The sequence below is a fragment of the Thermobia domestica genome, chromosome 4, assembly GCF_964235325.1.
Source record: "Thermobia domestica chromosome 4, izTheDome1.hap1.1, whole genome shotgun sequence".
Classification (NCBI taxonomy): Eukaryota; Metazoa; Arthropoda; class Insecta; order Zygentoma; family Lepismatidae; genus Thermobia; species Thermobia domestica.
The window spans coordinates 319551668-319578331 of record NC_137457.1 but is presented as its reverse complement, the minus strand read 5'-3'; the positions used below and the strand labels follow the sequence as shown (position 1 = coordinate 319578331).

Here is a 26664-nt window from a genome sequence, read left to right as displayed (position 1 = left end):
GCGATTCTGGCATTGAGCTTTACTTAAACGTAGGAGCCTACATCTGAGCAAACATTTGTTAGGGACTATAGCTTATCAGTTGACTTTCGACCACATGCCTTCGTGGTGAGGTGGAAAGCACAAACGATCCTTTTTCGCCGTTAATGCTGCTTTTCTAGACCATACGTAGTTACTTCTTTCTTTCAGGTACATTCATGTGCAAACTGATTGTCGCATATCTATAACTGTCTTCTTATAGTAAGAATACTCGTATAATTTGATAATGATTTTGCAGAGTACTTTTAATACTGATACTATGTGTATAATCGGGAAATGTATATTTGTGGTAAATTTCATAGGTAAAGAATTATAAATACGAAAATTAGAATCAGTAAACCAAAATGTTCCTAAATGGACAAGAAAATTTTATTTTCGTTTTATCGTTCTTATTTACTACTCTATTAACATGAAATTTGCCACATACATGTCTTTGCCGATTATACACACACTAACATTATAAGAAATACCGAGCGAATTCGTTATCAAATTATATTCGTAGAACATATTTATAGACATGCGACAATAATTTTGGACATGAGTGTACCTCCAGAATTGTCCTCACGACGCTGGGTGGACCAACACCATCTGGTGAGGATAAACGTCACCCATCGTTCTTGTGACCAGATCCAGCACTGCTTGATTTCGCTAATCTCACAGAAGATCTATTCCAGTGCAGTTAGTGTGTTAGCATTCAATCTTAACTTCATAAAACCAATATCATATTCTTATCTGGGAATATTATGGCAGCTTTCTTCTGGGATTTAAAATTACCACTGCTGATTAGAGTAATATAAATAAAATAGAAAATAAATATTTTACCAAGAAGAAAGCCGTTCAAGCCTTCACTTAATTTCGTCCAGTACAATAATCGCAGTCACACGACACTTTAGTTGTTCTGTATGGTTCCGAAACAAGGTCGTATATTCTGAGGGAAGAACATAGACTGAAAGTATTTGAGAACAAGATCCTGAGACGAATATTCGGACCCAAGAGGAACGGGAATGGGGAATGGCGGAAACTTCATACGAGGAACTGCATAGTTTATACGGTTCACCCAACACTGTTAGGGTCATCAAGTCTAGGAGGCTTAGGTGGGCAGGTCATGTAGCTAGGATGGAAGAAAGTAGAAATGCTTTCAAAGTCTTAACAGGAAGACCAATCGGAAAACGACAATTAGGAAGACCTAGGCGCAGATGGGAGGACAATATTAAGATGGATCTTGCAGAGATAGGAATACAAAGTAGAAACTGGATGCAGTTAGCTAAGGATAGAAGTCAGTGGAGAGCTTTTGTGAACGCGGCATTGAACCTCCGGATTCCATAGACCATAGAGTTAGTTAGTTTAATGTTACAATACGATGAATGTCCTCCTAAGAATTTGAAGAAAGAAAAAAATCACTTCTATTGTGCTGCCAAAATGTCTTGAGCCATGGCAAAAATGCGAACTAGAGCTCACACCTTCACACACCTTCATATTGAGCCAATAAGAGTTCAGCTGTTGCTAAGCGAGAGAAAGTGAGTGAAGTTCCTTCAGCCGATAGCAGCGCTTGCAACGCAAGACTAGGGATCAAGTCAATGTGGTATATATATATATATATATATATATATATATATATATATATATATATATATATATATATATATATATATATATGAAAACAATTGACGCAATGCGGGAATGTGTCACCTTGAAGACGAGACACTTTTAATCTTTTGGGATTAGGAAGGTTTCTCAGTGCTCAAATAAATGTGTTACAGTGTCACCAAAATGAAATGAAATTAAATTAAAATTTTCATTTGAACGTCCGACGTTTATACCCTTTAGGCTAAGGAAGGCGATGATTAAAGTAATAATGATGAAGGAAGAATTGGTGCAATGGGAATGTAGGAGGAAACGGGAGAACCCCGGGAAAACCCACGGACACGATGTTGTCCACCACAAATTTATGTGGCCGGGGATCGAGCCAGGGACCTCACACATCAGAGTTGAGCGCTCTATCAATGAGCCAACGTGCCCCCTGCAGTAACACGAGACTACATAGTTAAATAGTCTGTATCAGTGGCTATTTGTCTATGTTATCGCGTTTACTGCCGGTAAACATATAATTATATGTTTAATTATAATTAGAGCATAACAATTTATTAAGAAAATTATTCAAAATACAATTTAAAACATCCATTTTCCTTTCACGATGTTCTCTGTGCTTCATCCCACAACAGCCAGCACCAACACCTTCTAGCGGATGAAATAATCATTTAAGCATATCGCTACAGCACGGCAAGAAACCATCCTCCAAATATCAACGCAGGGTCGCGGAAGGGCGTTTAGGAGAGGCAACACGTCTCAAATAACAGACAAGTTGACCACCGCAACAACCTATAAGCTTTCCGCTCAGTCGTACAGATAGGGAAGCTTGCTTTCCTGAGAAGAGACGGTTTTGGTGTTCGTATAGGTATTGAAAGGATCGCAACCATAGCGCCTGACGGTCCATCTGCTCTATTCAAATGAGTGGGAGCATATGAAATGCTGTAGTTATTACATTGATACAATACATAAGCTATGTATAAGAAAAATGGAACACGACAAATTCTTTTAGAAATACAATACACAACTGCTGCATTATCAGATAAAATATGCCCCGGTAAAGGTTGCCGCATGACAATAGCAATAGCAGCAGCTAAAAATTGCATGACAAATATAGAATAATATATATATATTTTTTAAATTGCTAAAGGACCTCACTAGCATATGTTACAATTGTCAAAGAGAATGGCGTAGCATCAACATAAAAAATGTTTGCGTCAGAGGCTGGTTGAGGCCCCATAGATGCTGGATTACTATGAATACTAGAACATATGCAGTACACCAAAGGGAAACATGATTAAGAACTGCCCAGGTAATGCGACACGTCATATTTGTAACTGGGTTGCACTAAACAAAATAACCTGCTATTGTACTGACATACGAATAGATTTGTTGTTGTTAATTTTTAACACGGTCTCAGTTCGTAGAATGGTAACTGGCTGTTCAAGAAGCAGGGATTTTTCTATCAACGATATATAATCGTAATACACCAAATATTTCACCATATGGCCTAAGTCGCGCTGAAGTTCCAGCAGCATAAATTGTTGCATAATTAGAGGCGACAAAGCCCATCCCGTAGGGAGCCCCATGAAGCAAAATAATTCACCATTACATTTGATTCCACAGAATCTGCGGGTGGACGGTGCAAGTTTAACATGATGGAATCCCTGTTAGATCTATTTTCATTGAGTGATCTGTTGGTCGACACTTATACGCAAGATTTGTAATACTGGACAATGTCACACGAGACACATTTTTTAATGGGTAGTCTATTCAGAAGACACACTTGATCTTGATTTTCTGGAAACACAAAGAGAGGAAACGTGTTTATCATATCACTAGACCTTTCCACTATAGCTGCATTGTGCAAGGCCTGCACCACCGGTAGCAGAGAAGCACTGGTTCGACAAAAATCTCGGTGGGCAGTCACAAGAGGCTGGTGAGTGACCACTGAGACACAGCAAAACTCACCAGGGTAGTCAAAATGGACTTGATCATGCGGAAGCACATGCATACTACGATCTACCACAGAGGCACTAATAAAGAACTTACGGAAATCTTTGTCTTCAGTTGAGTGATCTTGATCAGTGAGATCCCTAGAATCTTCACAATTTTGCTGGTCCTCGGGGGAAGGTTCATCTGAAGGCTCCTGTGGTTGTGGCATTCCACTAAGAATGTTGATAAGATCTCTGCAAAACAACCAGTACCATGGTTCTACCAGACTACCATGGTTCTTGGATATGAAGGTCATCCAGACCATTAAGTCTTCTTTCTGAGCAATACAGAGAAACAGGACGCGGTAGTCCTCAGGAAGCCATCGTATGTCGTCCGGCTGGAGTTTCAACTTGACAATAAGAAGGATCTGGTAGTTGCACTGCATCAAGTTCTTCCACAGGATTTTGCAGAGCACTTTCAATAGGCAGAGGTGTCCAAAAGTCCATTTCTCAGGATTCCTCAGGATTTCTCTGACTTGGCATTGTACTTTTTCTTCGCGGTCGTTGATGACGCGGATCGAAAGGGCTGTGTGAAAGTTGTGAAACTAATCCCACGAACAGGAATAGCCGCGGCGTAAGCAGCTGCTGTGCGCCAGTCGATCTGTAACCAAGAAGATCTGTACACTTTCCAGAAAGAAGGATTTCTGAGTTGAATCCAGTTGTTCATAAAAGCGATTAAGAGTGAGTATGTTTAGTTTTTGCGAAGTCTCATTTACCAATATTCTTATCGTCCAATCTGGATCGGAGGAAGGTGATTGTTACTTGATCATACAGACATCTTATTATTTCTTCCTTCTTTTACACGTTATCTGCTGTCTTCTTTCGCTTATTCTCGTGTCTCTTTAAAGCTTACTGCCAGCTGCTGAAGTGTTGCAACCAGGACATTGCCTTCCTGATCATTTTCCATAGCGAAATATTGTAATAGTGAAGTTTGTTCGGCTGGACGAGAAGTCTGAGGAACAGTAGGCGGCGTATGCCAGTGTGTATCTAACATTTGAGTAGTGGGGCACTCTGGTGAAGGAGAACTTAACGATCCAAATGTAGAGGAAGGAGTAACCACAAGAGGTTGACTATAAGTGTATGTGTCAATAGCACACTACACTGGCGATGCCATTCTATTTGTAGCACTCAAGAGACGGTTGACGTAAGATTTGCGAACTCGGAGCTCTGTCCCACATATAAAACTGGATATACTCTCGTTTGTGCCCAGGGGGATGCACTATCAATCGTGGTGCGACGTGTTGACTCCAGGAATCTCCAACTGGTGGAAGAATGGTGGGAAATAACCTCTGTAACGCTTTACAACGAGGAAAGTTTGAAATCAATCAAGGCTTCCCCACGCGCCCTGCATCATCCTTTCAAGACCAATAACACTGCTCAGCTAAATTTATTGTTAATTCTTGAAACCCCAATATTATTTTGTCAGCACGTTATGTAGTATTTACCACAGTTATGCATGTGCGTATAACACAGCATTTATTTAAAGGGTGACTGTTGTCTCCATTAGCAGAACAAATGGAAGAAGAATGTAACTTCCGTTAGCAGGGCCATAACTTGTGGGGGAACCTCCCCCACAGAGAAGCTCCCAACCGTTCGAGGGGCCCATTTAAAGACAAAATTTTCTTACTCCATATACGATACGAACATGAAATTATAAATGAAGCATCAAATAGTTTCACTACATTAACATGTTACATAAGCAAAACAGCACACAAAAGGTAACAAAAATGTGTCGTGGGTCAGCAAAAAATGTCTACTATTAGGGGCCCTAGAAATAATATTTGTTCGTCTGGCTTTGAGATTTGTCAATATTGTCCCCTTAAATAATTTGTCATGTATGGAACGGGCCCAGGTGTGTAATTAACGGCCCCGTAGACCTTGTCGTGTGGGAGGGTCCACAAGTTCCGGGGGCCCATAAAGAGTAAGAAAAGATGGAGAGGGGGCCCAAAATTAGAAAAACAACTTTTCTAGGGGGCCCAAATACACGTATTAATGCTTGCCCCCCCTAAAAAAAGAAATCTAAGTTACGGCGCTGTCCGTTAGGCTATTTCTAAAACTAAATGGAGTTTAGAATTGGAACTACGCCAGAAAAATATAATTAAAATATATCAAACTTTAATGGTTTAAATAAGAGAAAATACATGCAATGAAAGTGTCAATGAACATAAAATTATAATGAAAACCTACAGCAATTGAATATTGTTTATTTTCTCCTCGTAACATTCACAAGTATCCAAACCCAAAGCTGAGTGAAGTTACATTTAAAAAATGTTAATGTTCTTGCTTCTCGCGAGATGTTCAAAATGCCATTGTTGACAAATTTTTAGCCTGCAGCTGTTGGGCTGGACGCTACTATCTTACAGTATGTATTGCAGAATGCTTGTTTATGTTAAACGCTCAAAATTAAGCACCTTAAAGAAATATCTGGCTTAACACATCCACAGTCCATGCTCTGCTCTAGACTTGGCTTTCCCATAAAATAAAGATGTCGCTAACCTCACTGTATCAAAGGTAGTTTACAAATACCTTTCTGGAAATGTAGAATCAGCTATAAACTAATACAACTTTCATGAATATTATTCCACATTAAGAACTCTTTAAGAATTATCTGATGGAAAATACAACAGTCAATGTGAACTGTGTAGAAAACTTTTCACTGTAAACTTTGTAGTTTATTTCAATTATATATCTGTTTTAACAAACCTGAAGCTATCAAATTAACTGATTTCTTCACTCTTGAATTTGTCATGTAATTTGTAGAATTATTTTGAGAGTCAACATAATTGATAGAAGTATATGTAACTGCTGGCAAATATTGTGTGTTACGGCTCTATTATTTTGATTTTTTGTGTCACTATAGCATTTGGTTCCTTCGTGGGTGACGAAAAATTTCACTTGATCTGGGTAGCGACACGAGTCATCTGAAAAGTAGGAAAAAGAACAGATGATTTTTAAAAAAAATATTACTAAGCTTAACAAATAAAATGTGTAGTTTCTAAATTTGTAAACCAACTTTTTAATATAGTATTAATTTGACATGTCAATAAATTATTTCATTAGTGGTCAAACTATTGAATTAACAAGTGCAACTCTTTTTACCGAATTTTGGCAAAACACTAATCCCACGAAAACTATACAACTTACAAAAGTGATAGAATTAGAGGTTATTAGAGCCTTTCTATTTCAAAAAGTGATAGAATTAGAGGCTGTTAGAGCCTTTCTATTTCAAAAAGTGATAGAATTAGAGGCTGTTAGAGCCTTTCTATTTCAAAATGTGATAGAATTAGAGGCTATTAGAGCCTTTTTATTTCAAAATGTAATAGAATTAGAGGTTATTAGAGCCTTTCTATTTCAAAAAGTGATAGAATTAGAGGCTATTAGAGCCTTTTTATTTCAAAATGTGATAGAATTAGAGGTTATTAGAGCCTTTCTATTTCAAAATGTGATAGAATTAGAGGCTATCACAGCCTTTCTATTTCACAAAGTGATAGAATTAGAGGCTATCACAGCCTTTCTATTTCACAAAGTGATAGAATTAGAGGCTATCACAGCCTTTCTATTTCACAAAGTGATAGAATTAGAGGCTATTAGAGCCTTTCTATTTCACAAAGTGATAGAATTAGAGGCTATTAGAACCTTTCTATTTCAAAAAGGGATAGAATTAGAGGCTATTAGAGCCTTTCTATTTCAAAAAGTGATAGAATTAGAGGCTATTAGAGCCTTTCTATTTCAAGTGTGCTCCTGCTGGCTACCGTCGATGTGTTGTATCCTGTACCTTCCTCGAAAGAGTAGGAACAATTCACTGTCACTGAGATCCTTCAATTGGTTAGATGCAGACCGGGTTGCCACATTGAATTACTTCAAGAGCTTCGCAGTGCACTGTCTTGTTATCCATTCTAAGTAGCCCAAGATCTTCACTTGCCAAGACCAAACGACTGAATGACAAATTGGCAACACAGCCGACGTCATTCACCTCTTTTCTCAAAGCAAAGGGAAGGTTTCTTCCGTAAGAGGGCGGCAGCTGTGGGACCGAAGTATGTTTCACATATTTTCCGAAGTCACAATTGAAATAGAAAGACTCTAATAGTTAGTGCTTGTACAGGGTGTTCCAAAAGTTTTGTCACGGTTGAGATCGTCATACAGTTCGGCAATGCGGTTAGTATCAGTTCAATAATAATAATAATAATAATAATAATAATAATAATAATAATAATAATAATAATAATAATAATAATAATAATAGTAATAATAATAGTAATAATAATAATAATAATAATAATAATAATAATAATAATAATAATAATAATAATAATAATAATAATAATAATAATAATAATAATAATAATATCTGTAGAGTAGAGTATGCGGCAATGCAAACACCAAGACAATTATCTTACATAACTTTATGTTTATTACAGACCGCATACCAGCAGACGAAGAATAAGGGAGACTCCCATTCTAAGATCCCCATGATAGTTTTAATTCTCGCTACAGCAGAGAGAGAATGTTTCTGGTTGAATACTTCTGTGATTCTGATTGCAATTACACAGGGAACGTGAACACACGTATTCAGAATAACAGATGAAACACACATTCCTCTTACATCCAGTGCCAACTATAACACAATACCTAACATCTATGCCAAATTCTGAGAAACTGGAATTGTGTTAAGATGAAAAACGCAGTAGGAGTCCATCAACATTTACAGAAAGTACTTCTAAAGTTCACGAGAAAATTTTGCATACTCTCTCCAAGTCAGCTAGATGTTTCTCACAACAGACTAGCACGCCAAACTCTACATCACATAAGATTCTTCAGAAGCAACTTCTCGTGTATTTATACAAGTTGTCTGTTGTTCAAGATTTGCGAGAAAGAAATTATGAATTGCGTTTCTAATATTGGCACTAGTTAAAAACCTTTCTTACCTCAGAAGGTGACGGTATTGTTTATATGACGTTCTTTATCCATAGACTGACAAGTTATGTTTTCATCTCTCTAACTATATAAACAGCCAAGACAGATGGACGTGGAGTACACATCAGGCCGGTAACCAGCCCCAAAATCTAGGGGGGGGGGCGGTAGAAGTTAGGGGGGGCGATCCAACCATATTATAGTTCATCACCATACTATAGTTTATTTGCAAATCTACCGTAAAAATTTTAGGGGAGACAGTAAAAATTTAGGGGGCGGCCCCCTAGACCACCCTGAATACGGGCCTGGTACACATACTGCGCATGTATTTCACGATCATGGGCAACCTGTTTATGATGAGGAACGTTGACGGGTGATGCAGCATGATTAGTGAACGAATTTTAGAACCTTTCTTTTTTTCATGGCTCCATAAATACGGAATTCTAATGCTGCGACATATTGCAACCGTTCATTGAAGAGCTTATTGCGGCTGAAATTACAGGAATTTTGACTCCATCAGGACGAAGCCAGAGTGTACAAAGTCCGGGAATATACAGTATTACTGAAGGATGATTTTGGAAATTCCAATTTCCCCAAAAGCATCTGGCCTGCACGGTTCCCTGATCTCACTCCATCAAATCGCGTATTTAGATCGGGTTATTTGCATACGTCACATTAATAGTGAGCGACGTAAGACGACTGGCGCTTTGGACAAAAAGATAACGAAAATTCTGGGTGCGTGGTCTATGAGGATATCATATGTTAGCAAAATTTAGGTAAAACAATAAGGTGGACCATAATAAGGTTTACCATTATAAACGTTAATACTCTGTACAGAAAAGGTACATGACTCATTGAATTCAGCAACTCAAAAATTTATGTTTTGATTATCTGTCAACATATATATGACGTCATACAAGATGGAGCCTTCGTAGAGCGCCGTTTGGTTTTCATTATGAAGGAGTATACAGGGGTGGACGCAGGGGGTGGGTCCTGGGGGTCCGCCCCCCCCCCGAAATCTCGACTTTTTTGTAAAAGTAGTCTACTTTTAGGGGCAAGTTTAAAAAATTTCATATAATTTAGCCTCGAATTGTATTTGGACCCCCCGAAACGCTTTATACCCCTCCCGAAATAAATTCCTAAGTACGTCCCTGGGAGTATACGAAAACTAAATTATCTATAACCTTACAGAGAAACTTTAGAGTAGATTTTTTAACTCCAGAGTTATACTCCCCGAACCAATAGCTTTGAACTTGGTAAAGGTATAGAATATAGAAGGGGCAATTCAAACCTTCAGAAAATGTAGGAATGGTCTACGAAGAACTGTAACAATTTCTGAAAAATATTGAGTGGGCACGACAAAATTATTTGTCTAGAACTTCAGATACACGGTGCGGTACCCATTTGAACATGTTCTTCGCAAATGTCATCAACAAGATTACCATCGAGACTTCTGGGGCTACCACCAAAAATGCTACCCTCAGGATGCCCGTGTCTTTGCAGAGATGCAGTGCTATAAATGTATATTCCGAGATTGCCATCGAGACTTGTAGGCCTATCATCACAAATGCTGTTCTTAGTATGCGAATGTGTTTCCAGAGTGCCCATTTGAGCATGATTTTCGTAAATGTCATCAACGAGATTACAATCAAAACTTGTAAGGCTACCATTAGAAGTGCAGCCCTCAGTATGCATGTGTGTTCGCAGTGACACCGTACCCGTTTGAACGTGTTTTTCGTAAATGTTTACCTAAGATTATCGTCGAGACTTGTAGAGTTATCATAAAAAAGAAAAAATGTTGCCATCAGGATACGAGTGTGTTCGCAAAGATGCGGTGCCCATTTGAACATGTTTTTTCGTAAATGTTATCAAAGAAATTGCCATTGAGACTGTAGGGCTAGCATAAAGAATGCTGCCCTCAGGATGCATGGTGCCCATTTGAACATGTTTTTCGTAAATACACACAAACATCCACTTTTTTTAAAACTGCTGAATTCAACGAGCCATGTATTTTTACCATAGTTAGATGTTTCCTGTGCTGAGTTAGTGAAATTTATAATGGTAAACCTTAATGTGATCCACCCTATTGGACACAATGATTGGGCATTTATTACAAAAGGGGGAGGAACCAGTGATGGCGCCATCTTTAATTTCCTGTTGGCGGCAAGCGGAGAGGAAGACACATTTGTTGGGGAGTCAACTATTTTTTTTTTTTTTTTTTTGTATATCATAGACAATAATTTTATAATATTTGACCTACATTACAACATGACCGGAGGAAGGCAGTTGAGGGAGACCGCTCCTTTGCCTCCCCCCTCTAACGTCGTCAGTGGGAAAGACATAAACTATGTAAGGCATTATGTGAAAAATAATAACTGTTAAATGTATAATAGAATGTGTAGAAGAAGGTAAAAGAGCAGTCGGAAGAAAACATTATAATTGATGAAAGGATCGATTTTCGACGGGAGCTCATATGGTTCGAATTCCACGTTAAGCTGTAGGCAAGGGCGCCCATCAGGGGAGCAAGGTGGGGCGCTTGCCCCTCTAAGAGAAAATCGTACTTGGGAATATCGAAAGCCCAATAGAATTTTTACATTAGTTATAGCAAAATTTGAAACTATATTTAAAACCTTGCGTATACTTGCCCCCTTGGAAACCACACCATGGGCGCCCTTGACTGTAGGTCCACGTCTCATATAGCCTCGCTTCTGAAAGGGGCGCTAAACTGAAAATCAAATTAAATCAAATAAAATTAATGAAAGGAATAAAGGAAAGACAATTCTAACCCTGAAAGAAAGAATTCAAGTTAGGATCATGGTAAATGGCAGTTTATATTACTGATACTACTACTACTACTACTACTACCACTACTACTACTACTACTACTACTACTACTACTACTACTACTACTACTACTACTACTACTACTACTACTACTACTACTACTACTAATAATAATAATAATAATAATAATAATAATAATAATAATAATGTAAAAGAGCATATGCTTACCTTCACAATATCTAGTATTTTCTTTGGCCAGAACTGAAAAATAAAATGGATGACATTCGGATGGTTTAGCTTTCCCTTCGCAAGGCTTTTCTTCTTCAAAAATAACATCTTCAACTCCTGTGAGGTCGCGACAAATGGTAGGAGTCCATGTTGCGTTGAAGGGTTCTTCTATCACTCTGGAGAAACATATCAGGAGATCTCCATAACCCATGCCACTAAACTGTATGGGAGGAAAACAAAGAAATAAAATGGAGTTAGATGCAGTTGCCAACTTAAAGGAAGACCAAAGAAATATAATAATACAATGAAACATTTCAGTCACGGACACCGATGGGAAATACTTCTCCGTAAATGATAGGTGCTTATTACAGGGAGGTTACATAGATTTTGTTTACTCATAGCCACTGGCGGATCCAAAGAAGGGGAAGGGGGGACGGAGGGCTACCGCCCCCCCAAAGGTCAGGTCAAAGGCCAAGACTTGTCACACAGATTGACGTCCACCCGAGTTCCCCTTTACTTTTACCCCTGGTCACAAGTCATTTATTAAACAAGTAGTTTGGGAAATAAGTCTAAGATTTACTAGTAAGACATTCTTTGGTAAAAATAGTGAAAGTTAAAAGCAAATATTATAAACACAGAAGACTTTCACAAGGGAAAATAAACAATCCTATTTTCTCAAATCCGAAATAGAAAATGAAAGTATGAAAAATAAATATATATATTCTAGAAATTTCATGTTTTTATTACGTCTTACTAGCCTAAGTTAGGAGAATGCTGTTGATTTTATAGTTGGTATAAATCACTGTTTATAGATTTTATTTAAGCAACTTTAAATGAGTTACGATGGATCAAGCTGTCGTGTTAAAAATGCTCTAGTTATTGGTTCAAGATTATTTCTTTTAGCAGACATCTGGTTTACCGTTATTGATTCAAGTTTCGTTCTTTTAGCAGACATCTGGATTACGTTTATTGATTCAAGTTTAGTTCTTTTATGGATTATGGTTATTGATTCAAGTTTAGTTCTTTTAGCAGACTTCTGGTATGTGGCTATTGATTCAAGTTTAGTTCTTTTATCAGACTTCTGGTATGTGGCTATTGATTCAAGTTTGGTTCTTTTAGCAGACAACTCGTTTACTGTTATTGATTCAAGTTTAGTTCTTTTATGGATTATGGTTATTGATTCAAGTTTAGTTTTTTAACAGACTTCTAGTATATGGCTATTGATTCAAGTTTGGTTCTTTTAGCAGACTTCTGGTATGTGGCTATTGATTCAAGTTTGGTTCTTTTAGCAGACACCTCGTTTACTGTTATTGATTCAAGTTTAGTTCTTTTATGGATTATGGTTATTGATTCAAGTTTAGTTCTTTTAACAGACTTCTAGTATATGGCTATTGATTCAAGTTTGGCTCTTTTAGCAGACATGTGGTTTACTGTTATTGATCACATAGTAATCTCAAGCTAGTATTTATTGCTTTTACGTGGGAGGTTAAGTTATTTTTAACCCACAACAATTTTAAAGTAAACATTTATTTGATTTATAAACACTGTGCTACTTCGATTCGAAAACAGTATTCAATAGCACAGGTGGACAGTTCACAGTGCACAACGCTCCAGTGCCTTGCTTATGCACTCCAGTGTATTGTTAGTTACTCCAATGTTGTTTAATGGTTAAGTGCTTGCCACGGAGCTTCGTGGTTTTCCTTCTCGCTCAATTTACAGTGGAGCTTTGCAGAAGTGCTACTTCTCTTTGCTTGCAGTGGAGCACTGAGAATCCTATACCAATCTCTTGGCTGCCTGGGCTTTGAGATACCTATTCTCCCTGATTACGTAGAGGAAATTGTATTTGTGAGTGCTTATAACAAAGTTTTATAATAAAACTGGTTATAGGAGAAATCGATTCCTATCTGTTACTGTTCTACCATCTACCTAGCAAGGTAATTTAAAATATTTTACACGAATATGTTGAATATCAATGGGACAATAACTCTGCAGAATGAGGACGTTCAATGTTGCCAAATCAACTAAGTTGAGGGTATCAGCAAAAGGATATTTGACATTGTAACAATAAAGGCCAATGTTGCTCGTTAAGAGGCCCTATCACTGTGAAATTAAAATACCGCTAATTTTACAGTAATTATGTTATATCTTCAAATAGATAAAAGATAATCAAAATGTGGAACAAGACCTCCCTAAACAATATCATTTTACATGAGGTACCGTTATCACGAGTCACGTAGTTGCTTTCCCTTTGCAGTTATTTAGAAACGCGAAAATAAATGCCGATTTTCTAAATGGCTGGAAATCGAGAGCAGATAAGTGAGTCGTGACAACGGTATCTCACATAAAATAATATTGTCTAGGGAGTTCTTGTTCTACTTTTCGATTATCTTTTGTCTATTTGAAGATACCACATAATTACTGTAAAATTAGCGGTATTTTAATTTTGCAGTGATGAGGCCTCTTAAAGGATTGCCATACTAAAACCAAGATTAAGCGGTAGAAATGAGCAGTAGGCCAATGATAGAGTAAACTCCATAAACAATGTAGGAATATTATATTTCAATCCATTATTTAAAAGTACTTTTATTTACCTGACAATACTATTGTGATTAGAGATTTTTTTCCAATTTAACGTTATTTTTCTAAAGTTATCTTTACCTTTATTTTGACTTTTTTACTATGGAAGAAGTAGAATGGATGTATTCGGTAATAAACTGGTTGACCTGGGTTTACAAATCCCTGATATCGGGTGTGGAATGGAGATCGTTTCGTAACATTTCCACAGTTGGGTTCAATTATTCTTCCAGGGACTGAAAAAGTAATAAATAAATAAATAAATAAATAAATAAATAAATAAATAAATAAATAAATAGAAACAATGTAATGAAGAAAAATAAACGTTTTTGCTAATTATTTATTTAAACTAATATCTAGTACATAAAAGATTTAATATTGTTATCTGATTATTAGTTGTGTAATGCGTCAAGGGCAGGTACGTAGCCAGGATTTCGTAAAGGGGGGAGGGGGCTCCGGGCCATAAAATACTGTGGTTATTACACCAGGAACTCGATCAATCTAAACTATTTTACTGGCAATATATTGGTTTGATAGGACAATAGAATGAGGATATGTTAGTAAGTATTTTAATAACAAACTATGAAGAAATCTCGAGTAAAAAAGAAAGAAAGAAAGATTTTTGCAATATCTACGTTCCTTCCTTTGTTCATTCAAATATAACAATTTTCCTTTCATTATGACCTCAACTATTATAAAAGGTACATATTCAATAATGTCTTGTAAAATATTTTACAATTTCTGCGTTCCTTCGAACGGTTGAATCAAATGTTAACAGAACTTTCTTTCCACATAACTTTTTGTTTTTTTATTATTCCGTCAACTACTGTCTGTTCTACATGACAAGTTCAAGGAGCAGTAGAAAACTGTTTCTGATATAACATGTTTGATATTGCAGAGAAGCGATGACGAAAAATTATGATAAAAAATGGCCCCACTGTTACAGAATGGCACTATATTTTCGAAACCTTGAAATTTCCCTGGCTAGTAGTAGAAATTCTGATAATTCCTTATTTTTTTTAGAAATTTGAAATTCCCTTACTTTTCCACGATATCCCACTCATTCACCACCAAGAGCTTCTCGGTGGCTAAGCGGTTAGCGTACGCGCCTTTGACGTGGGAGGCCCGGGTTCGATTCCCGGCGGGAGCTCATGTGGTTCGGATTCCACGTTAATCAGTAGGTCCATGTCTCATAGCCTCGCTGTTGAACGGGATGTTAAACTCAAAATCAACTCAACTCAATTCATTCATCACCATGTATTGCAAGTAATACGAATTTCTTCATTAGAAAGAACAACGAAAAACTTGCTGTAGCTTTCTTATTTATAACGCTGATTCTTCTTTTTCTCGTATCTTTTTGTTTTACCCTTCCTTAATCTTCTCATTTCTGGTTTCGAAGGAAGGGTCCAGACCCCCTGTCCCCCTTGGCTATGTGCCTGGTCAAGAGTCATTATTTTCCTACTATATATTTTGTAAACTCCACTTTTTGCTTAATCATGTAATCCTCTGGATTACTCTTTGAGCTGCTCTTTAATTTATTTTCTTATTTCTCTTCTTCTTCGTGCCGCCTTGTGTATTAACTCTAGCGATTAAGATCGAAATTTGATAGATAGTATAAATTTCTAATTTTCTGTGGAATTGAAAAACTGTACACAGAACTTCAGTTCATTGTTGAAACAAACAGTTTTTCCACATTCATTATCACTGAACTAGGTGGATGCTTAGTGAAGTACGGTGAAGCGAATGGCATGAAAATTTCAATTGAAAATGTCGAGTGGAATGCTGTGGAAATTTCGGTGTAGTGACAGTAGGTATAAGGTTTCATTGTTTGCTGTAATTTGTAATATAGTTCCATTGTTTATCTAAGCTACCTTTACCCATATTCAATTTTGGGTTCTTGATCGTCATAAGTGATACGTAGAGACGGAACTTTTTCGTAAAAATTATGATGTTTTGTAGCATTAATTATCACAATTTTTGTATTTATGTCGCATTTACTTTTTAAATGTAGCAAAACTTTTTATTAAAAAATATGGTACATCTAAACAGTGTATTTTTGGTAGTAAGGTGTATCTAATACAGAAGTGAGGATATACCTTGATTTGGTGCACATTCTAGCTAATGTATTCACTGAAATACAGAAATTAATGCTTCCTCTAACCTCATTGTTAGTTAAAAGATAACATCCAGCAAGACATGACCAATTCTTCTTTTAAGTCCATGCTCCCGTCAGTAACAATCATATTATACTTGGAAAAGAATTTTTCGGCATTAACACTTGAAACTAGACTGGCAACCATATTGAACGCAACGAGCTGACAGCAAAAGATTTGTCGTTAACTCTTAAACTGTTTATCAATGATACAATGTCAATTTCTTCATCTTCACTGTTGAGAGCTTCAATAACCTTATTTTTAAATTCACGGTAAGCAACCAGCAGATCATGAACATTTTTACCACAAAACACAGTCAAGGAATTAAACAACACTTCAGTTTTGTTGATGTCTACATCTTTATGAAGTGAAACAGTTTCTGGATCAAATAACTCGCAGAGATTTTGGTAAACTCCTCACACAGAATTGTTGACACTTGCTTGGGCGTAATTTTGCAGCTTCATCAATACTTTTTGACACGCATGTTTTCAACTTTACTTCAACTTCAGCTTGGTGAGAAGTACTACCACTGACTGAGGGAACAAAGGCGAAGGATTCTCTGCAAAAATCCCAGCCTCACGCCAAACAAGCTTATGGATTTTTATGGAGAACTTAATTTAGCGTCTTGCACGTTTTCGGTAAAATGCAACTATTTTTAACTTGAATAATATTATAAATGCACTTTTTAGTTATTATTAGCAATAATTAACAAGAATTCCACTTTTTCGTTTTCATTCGCATTTGTCGCAAGTAATGCCGAATTTCTAAAAAATTCGCGATGATATAAACGTGATTTCTGGCTCTGAAACGAAAAGTTTGAGGTTTCCTGAAACATTTAAGTATTTTCTTCAACGTTTCGCACCTATCGTATTAGCGAAAAAGTTTCATCTCTAATGATACGTACTGTATACTTATCTTTCTATAAGCAAAGGAATTTTGTGTAGAATGTTGGTTTGTTTAATGGGATAAACAGTGTCAGTTCTAGACATTTCTTAAGTGTAAGCAAACAATATTTCGGCGCCCACATCTAAATGATATTAAAAGAGTAGAAAGTTGTATTTGACAAAAATTCGGCAAATAATTGTTACAATTGCAAATTTCTTCAATATTTCTCTGAATATTAACGAGAAATGGCGAAATTATAACTAATTGACTGTGGATGAATACTGAACAAAGTTCTTATTCTAATATTTAATAGCATTTTTTATTAAATAAACATAAGACATATCTAAGACATATACATAAGATGTATTTTGACAAATACAATTGAAACATAAAGTCGAAACAGAATAAAACTCACGAGTTTCAAGTCTATCATTAACACAGGTTTGATTTTAACAAAGAGGTATGCTCTTATGCTTCGTTAAAAGCATGTTTACATAGTATTTTCTAGTGGTACGATTATGGTCTTCTTCTTGTTCACCTCAACCATAGGTTTGTGGGCAACATGGAAATTTTAAAACTTTTCTCTCGCTTCGGAGAGTTGTTTTATACTTTGATAAGGCCTCTTCTTTGTAACTGCATCTAGATATTCTATCCTTGGTCTTCCTCTTTCTGGTTTTCCTTCTGCCTTTCCCTCTATCAGCACAGTGATTCAACCGGAGTGTCGAATAAGATGGCCAAGCATGCTGTTTCTTCTTTTCCTATTATCTTCATGATCTGTCGTCCTTCCTTTCTCCTAGGCCGAAATTCCCAGTTACATTCTCTTCTTTGCCTTTGCCGACTACTGCGTTCCAGTCACCCATGATGATTAAATTGTCCGTGTCTTCAACTTTCATCAATACTTCTTCTATTTGCTTATAGATTTCTTCTACTTCCTCATCTGTGTAGCTTGATGTAGGCATATATACTTGGATTATCGTCATATTTCTCGGTTCGGTTGCTATCTTCAACATTATTATCCTTTCATTATATTTCCAAATGCCTATAACTTTCTGTCCTATCTTCTTATTCAAGACAAAACCGACTCCTGCTGTACCGTTTACAGCTCCTGAGTAAATCATTCTGAAATCCCTGCTAGGCATGTCTCCTCAATCAGGCCATCTAACTTCGCTGATTCCCAAGATATCTATCTTCATGCGTTCCATTTATTTCTTCAGATTTTCCAGTTTTCCACACTGTAATAGCGATCGCACATTCCAGGTTTCTATCCTGCAGGGGTTTCGTTTGATGACGACCGAGGAGGCCTTGCTGTGTTTCCCTCCACTGCCTGGGACGACCCTCTGTGAAACAGTAGTGTCGTATTCCCTAATATTAGATTCTCTTATTTCTCTTTCCATGTTGTTTTCTAGGGACTGAGTGAAGTGGTAGTGTCCTAGGTCCTTCCACCTCGCAGTGAAACAGCCATAGAGGACATCCTGTCCCTGCCTGTTTTGTCTACATCTGAGCCTTGCCGATGTCAATCATCTTCAGCCTCAGTGTGGTAATGGTAGAGCTGCTAACCACTACAAAATATCTCTCTTCGTCTGACTCCTTCCCCTAAAGACCTGTCCGGTATGGGAAGCCCTCTGATAGCGAAGCTATCTCCGGCAAAGCTCTTGGGATCTTTAGAGTACGCAAGCCCCCCCCCCCACTGTAAGGTGGAGATTTTGAGGGAGGGATGGCTATGGAAATCACTTTAATTTCTCGTTTCTTTCTTTTTCTTTTCTTTTTTCTTTCTTTTTTTTTTTTTTTTGTTACTGAAAAGTTCATGTTAAAGACACTTTTCTGGCTTTCAATTTGACAAAATTTCTTATTATTGTGTCGGTATCCATACCATTGAGTATGTCATTTTCAATAGCCATCAAAGCTAGTCCATTTAATAGTTCTTAAGATATAGTTGATCTCAAAGAATTCTTCATCAATTTTAGCTGAACTTAACAGAACAAATACACAACAAATAACAAAAGTGTGTGCCTTAATCGATGATTTATTTATCTTCGATACAGTGGAGGAACTTAAAAATCAGCCCCTTCCCGCAAAAGTTATTTTCAGGGCCCCTTATGCCTATAAAACAATTCAATCCATTCATGTCTCTTTTCAACATAAACATTGGAAATCAGGCAATGAGTAACAATGTAAACACAAGCAGTGGCGCTTCCAAAATTTCTCTTTTGGGTTCGAAGATTTTTGGGAGTATACTACAAAATGCCAATAATTTTGTGTATTTGCCCCCTGAAATTGTTCTAATTTTCTTTAATATTAAAGTTCTGGGGAATCCAGACTCTCGGATAATCTCAGTCGGTGCATCCCTAAACACAAGTAACTAATAAACAAAACTCTACTTTGTATTAGGACTATTACCAAATGTTTAAAAATATCGCTCCATCTAAATTTAATACCAGAGAATGGATTGATAATGATTGTTATACTGTTATAACACAACAAGCATATGTATAGGCTGCTGTAATTGATAGTGAGAGTTATGAAAAATAAATGTGTTATCTACTTATAATCCTAATGACCTTTAGATTACGGTTTCGATTTCGACTGTAGTTATCCTTTCGAGTTATGTACGCATACATACTGCATGAAAACTAATTGGATTCAAACATATTTTGAAATTCGAACAACTTAACTCAGACCGGCAACCGAAGAGGCCGTATTCATTCCATTTTATTTTAACAATTAAAGTACCACAATCAAATAAAATAAACTTCCAGTTTCGAATGTTGGTCGACTTGCAAATATTTCGTTAACACTAACTGGTGTTGACCCCCCCCCCCCCACCTCAACATTTTTCTTGTTATCACTTATGAAATTTTGTTCAGAAGTCGAAAGAAGTTTTTTCATAGCCTTTGCTCACACCCATCTTTGAAGTTATGTTTTTCTTTTTCGATAAAATGCTCACTTGGATTTTTATCGTTGGCTATTATTATTACATGAAAAACAAAGTTCTATTGAAAAGTGAAAACAAACATCATTATAAATAAAAGAACAAAATGACTCAGGATAGAAACGAAAATGTTGACTAATGACAAATGGACTAACAAACATTAACAAAGTGAACATTTAAGCAGTGGAGAGTCACTGATATTAGGAACATAAGTTAAAAAAAAAAAAGTTCGGCGCAAGATGGCGTCAGAGTGTAAAGTCTTGTTCTCATGCTCCAGTTTTATTACTTTTTTTTTGTTCAATACAAGTGCTGATTTTTTGCTTTCTTTTGTGTTGGATTCAATATTTCTAGTGTGTGAATATCCCTGGCGTCATTGTTTTTTCTATAATGTTTTTTGCTGTATGATAATTTCGATTAACACGGCCGAATTTCGATTTCCAACGCACGCCATATTGGTCGTGTTGTATCATGACCACGGTTTTTTTTTTTTTTTTTTTTTTTACATAATGCAAACAATTTCACAGTTTAATTCAATTTACTCATCTTTTATCAATTGTTCAGAGTAATAGATGACTTGGTTACTACGGCTGCCTCATACTCTTTACAATCCCTTATCTACGGTTTCATGTTAAGAGAAGACAGGTTAAAATTTCCTTCAGAAATTATCAAATATTTCATTTGTACCCCCAGTCTTTTCTTAGTATGCGGCCCCATCCTTCGACCAATGAAAAAAAAAAAAGCCTAGTCGCTTGAACTTCGATATTGTGCATTTCATTTACGCTGACTTTTCTTAATTCTTAACTTTGGTCATTGAATCAAAGCACTATGTGAGGGCACTGTTTATGACAAGGTGGAGCACCCTAAAGACATTTCTTTCTACTGTGATAACGGTACCCAATCCATAAACAGCACGTGCAGTTAACCTCCTTTTGTTTGTTGATTCTTTCGCATTTCAAACACATATTTGGCAATGATTTTCTCTGGCAAGGTCGCGGAAGTGTTGTTGGGAGAGGAATGAAGAGTCTGTTATATTTGTATTTTGTGCAAATGGTGGAATTGTGGAAATAATGCGTCTGTCTTTAGTCGTACTGAGGTAGTGCTTAATATAACATCTATTGAAAAGCTAAATTTCCCTACACGTTATCTTATATTTGTAAAATCTCCCTTTTCCCTCTTTGAAAAGTCTTTCCTAAATCTCCTTGTGCCGCGGGAAGTTTTCCTCAAACTAGCATCATTTATGAGTATGGCATTGCAGTCATTGGTGTACGAGTCCATTCCAATTATAAGGGGATGTTTTACAGCCAACCGCGCAAAGGTTCTACTTTTCATCTGTATCTCAGTCTGTACAATATCTATATTGAAGATATTTGGAAAATCTTCATCATAACATTTTCTCTAATAAATATTCACATTTAAAATGTAAAATGCATTTTCCAGTTTGGCGCCCTCTACACCCTGCGCTTCCTGCGAACTACATGTAGATCCGGCCCTGGGAATAAACAAGTCTTAAGGTCTTCATTCACCCTATATAATATTCAGGGAATATCTGCAATATTCTGGTCACTTATGGTAATAGGTAAATACTTCGACAATTTGTATGGTATCAATGAGGGAATGTCATTTTCTTTTAAGTAGGAAGGTCAATTGACTATTTTTATCAAAATCAACCTGTGCGATTCAAAATTAAAAAGGAAGATCACGTATGAAAGTGTATTATTCTATTTGATGAGAATCAGCACTTGAAACTTTCATTTGACACATATTGTCTATAGACAAAATATGAAATGAAATCTTTGAATTTTACGTCGTAGGCTTATGCCGGCTAGGCTAAAGCTGATAATGAGAAATGAATAAAATGGTGCAATGAAGAAAGTGGGAGGAAACGGGAGAAACCCGAGGAAACCCACTTACATGGTTTTTTCCACCACAAAGGTCACTTGGCACGAACTGGGATCGAACGAGGGACCCCATTTAACAGAGGTGAACGTTCTACCACTAAGCCACCGCAGTCCCCATATAGATATGATATAGAATAAAATACTTACTGTCATTTAGCCTTTTTATGACGTCAACAAGAGCTGTTTGAAGTCGATTTTCATCAATTGTATACGACAACAGATCTCTGTTCGCTTGTTCTACCAAATGGTCAAAATCGAATTTCACACCTTGGACAAGATAAACCAACTTCACATCTGAAATAAATGAAAAAAAAGAAAGAAAAAAGAAAAAGCAAGAATTTTACGAAAACCAAAAATGGATCAAAAGATTGCAATCTTAGCCAATAATTAGTTTTTGGATCAGGGACCACAAAATTTTTGAACGGTTCCTAAATCGAGTTTTCGGTTTTTTTTTTTTTTTTTTTTTTTTTAGAAAAATGGAATAAGAACATCATACCAAGTTAATTGATAGTTTGGGTTTGGTTACATTATATGAAGTTCTCCAGATATAAGGCCAACAAGAAAATTTTTGATTGGAATATATCGGATCGTTGGATCCAATAAAAATGTTTATCTTTCTGGAACCGAAAAACGTTACAATGTAGTTTCGTTAATATTAAAAAAAAAAAAAAAAATGATTCTGAGAACAATGAATAATTATTTCAAAAATTACTCGAATTACTTTTGGAATGATAATTAATTTTCTAACAGTTATTCAGATAACGAATAATTACTTGAATAAGAACCAATTATTTAAATAATGACTCGAGTAAATTTCTCGAATATTGAAAGGAAAACTGCGAATAAAATATAAAAAATTTTGGCCTTTACAGACCCAATTTTCTTCGATTCTAAATACCAGATTTTAAATTCTGTTGTGAGATTTTTTTTCTTTTACCTGGATGTTCTTCCTTAAAAGTGGCCGTCTTTTCTTCTGCTTGGACTAAAGTCTCACCAATTATGTTAGAATCTGTCACCAGTAGAAGAACTACTATTCCTTTGCCTCCACCATAGGCCTGCAGTCGCTCCCTGTATTGTCGTGCGTCGAAGAAATCTTTCAGTACATCCAGCAGCAAGGGCAGATCGAGTTTGCTGGGCCCTGAAATATCAAGAAACGAGAGGAAGGACAAACAGAGGAACCTTGATTTAGTTTCAGCAAGACAACTAAATTACATACATTTACACACACACACACAGTGAGTCAACTAGAACACGAAACTGATTTATTGTTATTTATTTTCTTGCTTGTGAAAGAAGTTATGAAACTAAGCTTTTCATAGTGATGATCCTTTCATGTGATCTTGGGAACACATTGGAATTGTTTGAAACGGTGATATGTTGTAGATATGGCGATCCCGAGAAAAAGTCTCAATGGGTACAACCACCAATCACCGACCATTTGGCTACTACAGGGCCACTTTTTTGAAAACAGCAGAAGGTAACGATATTTCGGATTTCGGTAAGTTGTTTAAAACTGTGACGTGTTATAGATATTGTGATCCTGAGAAAAAGTCTCAATGGGCGCAACCACCAATCACTGACCGTTTGGCCACTATGAGACCACTTATTTGGAAATAGCAAGAGATAACGATATTCTGGATTTCGTTGGGATTACTTGAAACTGTGCTCCTAAGAAAAAGTCTCAATGGGCGTATTGTGGTTGCGCCCATTAAGACTTTTTCCCTGTGGATCACAATATCTACAACATATCACGGTTTCAAGCAATGTCACCGAAATCCAATTTCCATAAGGATAATGCGGGATCCTCTGTAGCTCTGCTCTTTCCTAATGTGGCGTATGACACGGCTAAGTATAGGCTGGTATTGTGATATTCCATCACCGTTTCAACATAGTGGAACAGAAAATGAAGTTCTCTGCGCACTTGGAGAAATTACTAAGGAAAACAGTTGAGATGTTGAGATAGGTGTATGGAAACAGTTATCTTTCTCGTTTTGGGATGGCATAAGAGTGGTTCAGTACTGACAAGCGGTATGTGAAAAAAAAATTAATTAAATCTTTTAGTGTTACGTCCCACGGTGCCATATAGATTAAAGGAAACGGTGATGATGAGAAATGAATGAAATAGTGGAATGAAGAAAGTGGGAAGAAATGGGAGAAGCCCGAGAAAAACCACGCACACAGTGTTTATCCACCACCAACTTCACTTGGCGCGAACTGGAATCGAACCAGTGACCCCATGCACGGTCTACCACTGAGCTACCGCGGCCCCAGCCTGCACTGTGTACAAGATGACAAGCGTCCGTATCGAAGAAGGTCTGTGAAAACAATTGAAACGATTGACAATGCTCAGGATATCATTTTGAATGACCGAAATGCTAGTCTTAGAGTAATACGAGACCTCTTTGGGGTGAAAAGGAGACTACTAACTAAATAATACTTAAGATATAAAGAAACGAAAACTATGTGCACAATTCATATCCTTATTTCTTAACGGAGAAGCGGAATGTTTAGCCAGAATATGTTTTGTGCATTGCCACATCCCGCATACTCACCTGATCTGTCTCCTGTGGTTAATTTGTTTCCTCCAAATTAAAAGTACCACTTAAGTGTTGGTTCCTTGATGATATTTCTACCATCCAGTAAGCACAGATGAGAAAGATCTTAAATACTATTAAAACTACGACTCCCAGACTCATTTTCTGGGTTACTGGGTCGTCGAAATCTCTGTTTATTCAAAAGAGAAGTTCCTACTTTGAACAAACCGAGGTAAGTTGATTTCTTTGTTATTAATTTTTTTTTATAGACTCAGGTTGTCATTCTGCATTGCTTTGCATCAACGTAATGAAAAATGTGTGTGTTAGCTTTGCCATCTTCGATACTACATCCTACTTTTGCAATATGCCGCCAATGATTCAATTTTTGCGTTTTGGAATCATCAATTTTTTCGCAATTTTTTTCGGCCATCAAAAGTTCTTTACTCATATTTGGCATTAGGTTGTGGTCCGCAAATGTTGCTAAAACTGATATGAGGCACCCAGTTTTGCTTCGTAACTGCCGAACTGAATACGTGGTATATACGGGCTATGTGTAAAATCGTTTTCAATAATTTTAATACAGTGAAACCTCTACTAACGGACACCTCTATGAAGCGGACATCTCCCGTAACGGACATATTTTGTAATCCCCAAACACTGCAATAGGGAAAAACATATTGGCAAACCTCTCTAAAGCGGACACTCTCTAGTACGGACACGAGCAGTCTTTTCTGTCTTTTGTAAGTATTATTTACTTCCGCATTACGGACACTTTCTCTAAAAACAAGTTAAAAGTATAGTAAAAATTCATTTTTTCATATATATGTCACCAAAGAAGCAATGTGACATTTAGTTTCCTTAACTGTCTGCTCAGCAGCCCAGATGAAGCGTCTCTGTTTAGCAACACTCTCATGTCCTTTGCATGCATCTCACTCCCACCCAAGCTATTTTAGACACAAAAGTGATTGACAGTTGCCCGGCGTTTGGGATGACATGTTATGCTACTGTCCCTCTGGAATCTCTGACCAAGCAGAAGAACAGTTTGGTATTTTTTGCCTGCGGGTACACATATTGTCTCAAAGCAGACACTTCTGGACTGCAATTAACCTACAAATTAAAGCGACATACTGAAAACGTAGTAAGTAGTGGTAAGTGTAAAGTGCAGAGAACTACAGCATCTTATTTCAATGTTGTGCCTCGAACATAAAGTATTGGATGGCGGAACATAATGCAGGTATCGTAACATTTTGGTAATATTCGTAAATAGACGATTCACACAAAAATATTTTTTTCTAATTACATATCACCTTCATTACTAATTTACGTAGGAAAATATTGAAACCTCTTTAAGGCGGACACCTCTCTATAGCGGACAATTTTTGATTCCCCACGGCTGTCCGCTTTAGAGAGGTTTCACTGTCCCTTGATTTTTTTTTTTTTTTTTTTACTATAGTGTCATACTGTCTATATCGATCGTTGCTATTTTTTTTTTATGATTCACTGTAGAGTGCTAATGAACGGACAAGTTGACTGCCAGTGACTTCTGAATTAGAAAGTAGCCCTCAAGTCTAAAAAGATTGGCCACCCCGAGTTATACAGGGTGTCCAATATACTATGCAACTCGGAGTTTGGGATAGTAGAACTTTTGAACCTGAAGTGATACACAAATAATGGTTATACCAAAATGAAGCCTTGTTCATGCATATATTTTTAAACAACGATTGAAGTACACTGGGAACCACACAGTGTTGCCAGATGCAACCGAAAGTGTAAATCATTTTTATTTTTTTAAATTTTTTTTTATTATTATTATTATTATTTTTTTTTTTTGCAAAACATGTAAATTGACTCATAACTCATACGTATGGATGTTATGTCGTAAATTTTCAGTTTGTTTAGTTGGAGTAGCTTGGAAACTATGGAGCAGAAAAAAGAATTTTTCATTTTCACCGATAGCTAATAATGTTCTCAGTGGTACTGCGAATGTTCGTTTCCAGGTCTTGAATAGTTCGAGAATTGTTCTCGTATACCTCTTGCTTTAAATAGCCCCATAGAAATGAATAGCAGTGTTGCCGGGTGCATGTAAGTAAAAATTTTATCATGCTAATTTCAAAGTTTGTTTTACATTGTTTTCAGGAATTACATAATGTA

The 26664-nt window shown here is 36.7% G+C and overlaps 1 protein-coding gene across 1 annotated transcript in view; it reads right to left on the bottom strand.

Annotated features, from left to right (window-relative positions):
• Positions 1–5801: 5801 nt before the first annotated feature.
• Positions 5802–26664, bottom strand: part of LOC145684365 (uncharacterized) — a 75282-nt gene continuing 54419 nt past the window's right edge. The window contains exons 12-16 of the mRNA XM_081756605.1: positions 22917–23117; positions 22127–22273; positions 14199–14350; positions 11541–11760; positions 5802–6538 (exon numbers count right to left, since the gene is read on the bottom strand). Coding sequence (XP_081612731.1) covers positions 6363–6538; positions 11541–11760; positions 14199–14350; positions 22127–22273; positions 22917–23117 — 896 coding nt within the window. The 3' untranslated portion in view covers positions 5802–6362. The remainder of the gene's footprint in view (positions 6539–11540; positions 11761–14198; positions 14351–22126; positions 22274–22916; positions 23118–26664) is intronic.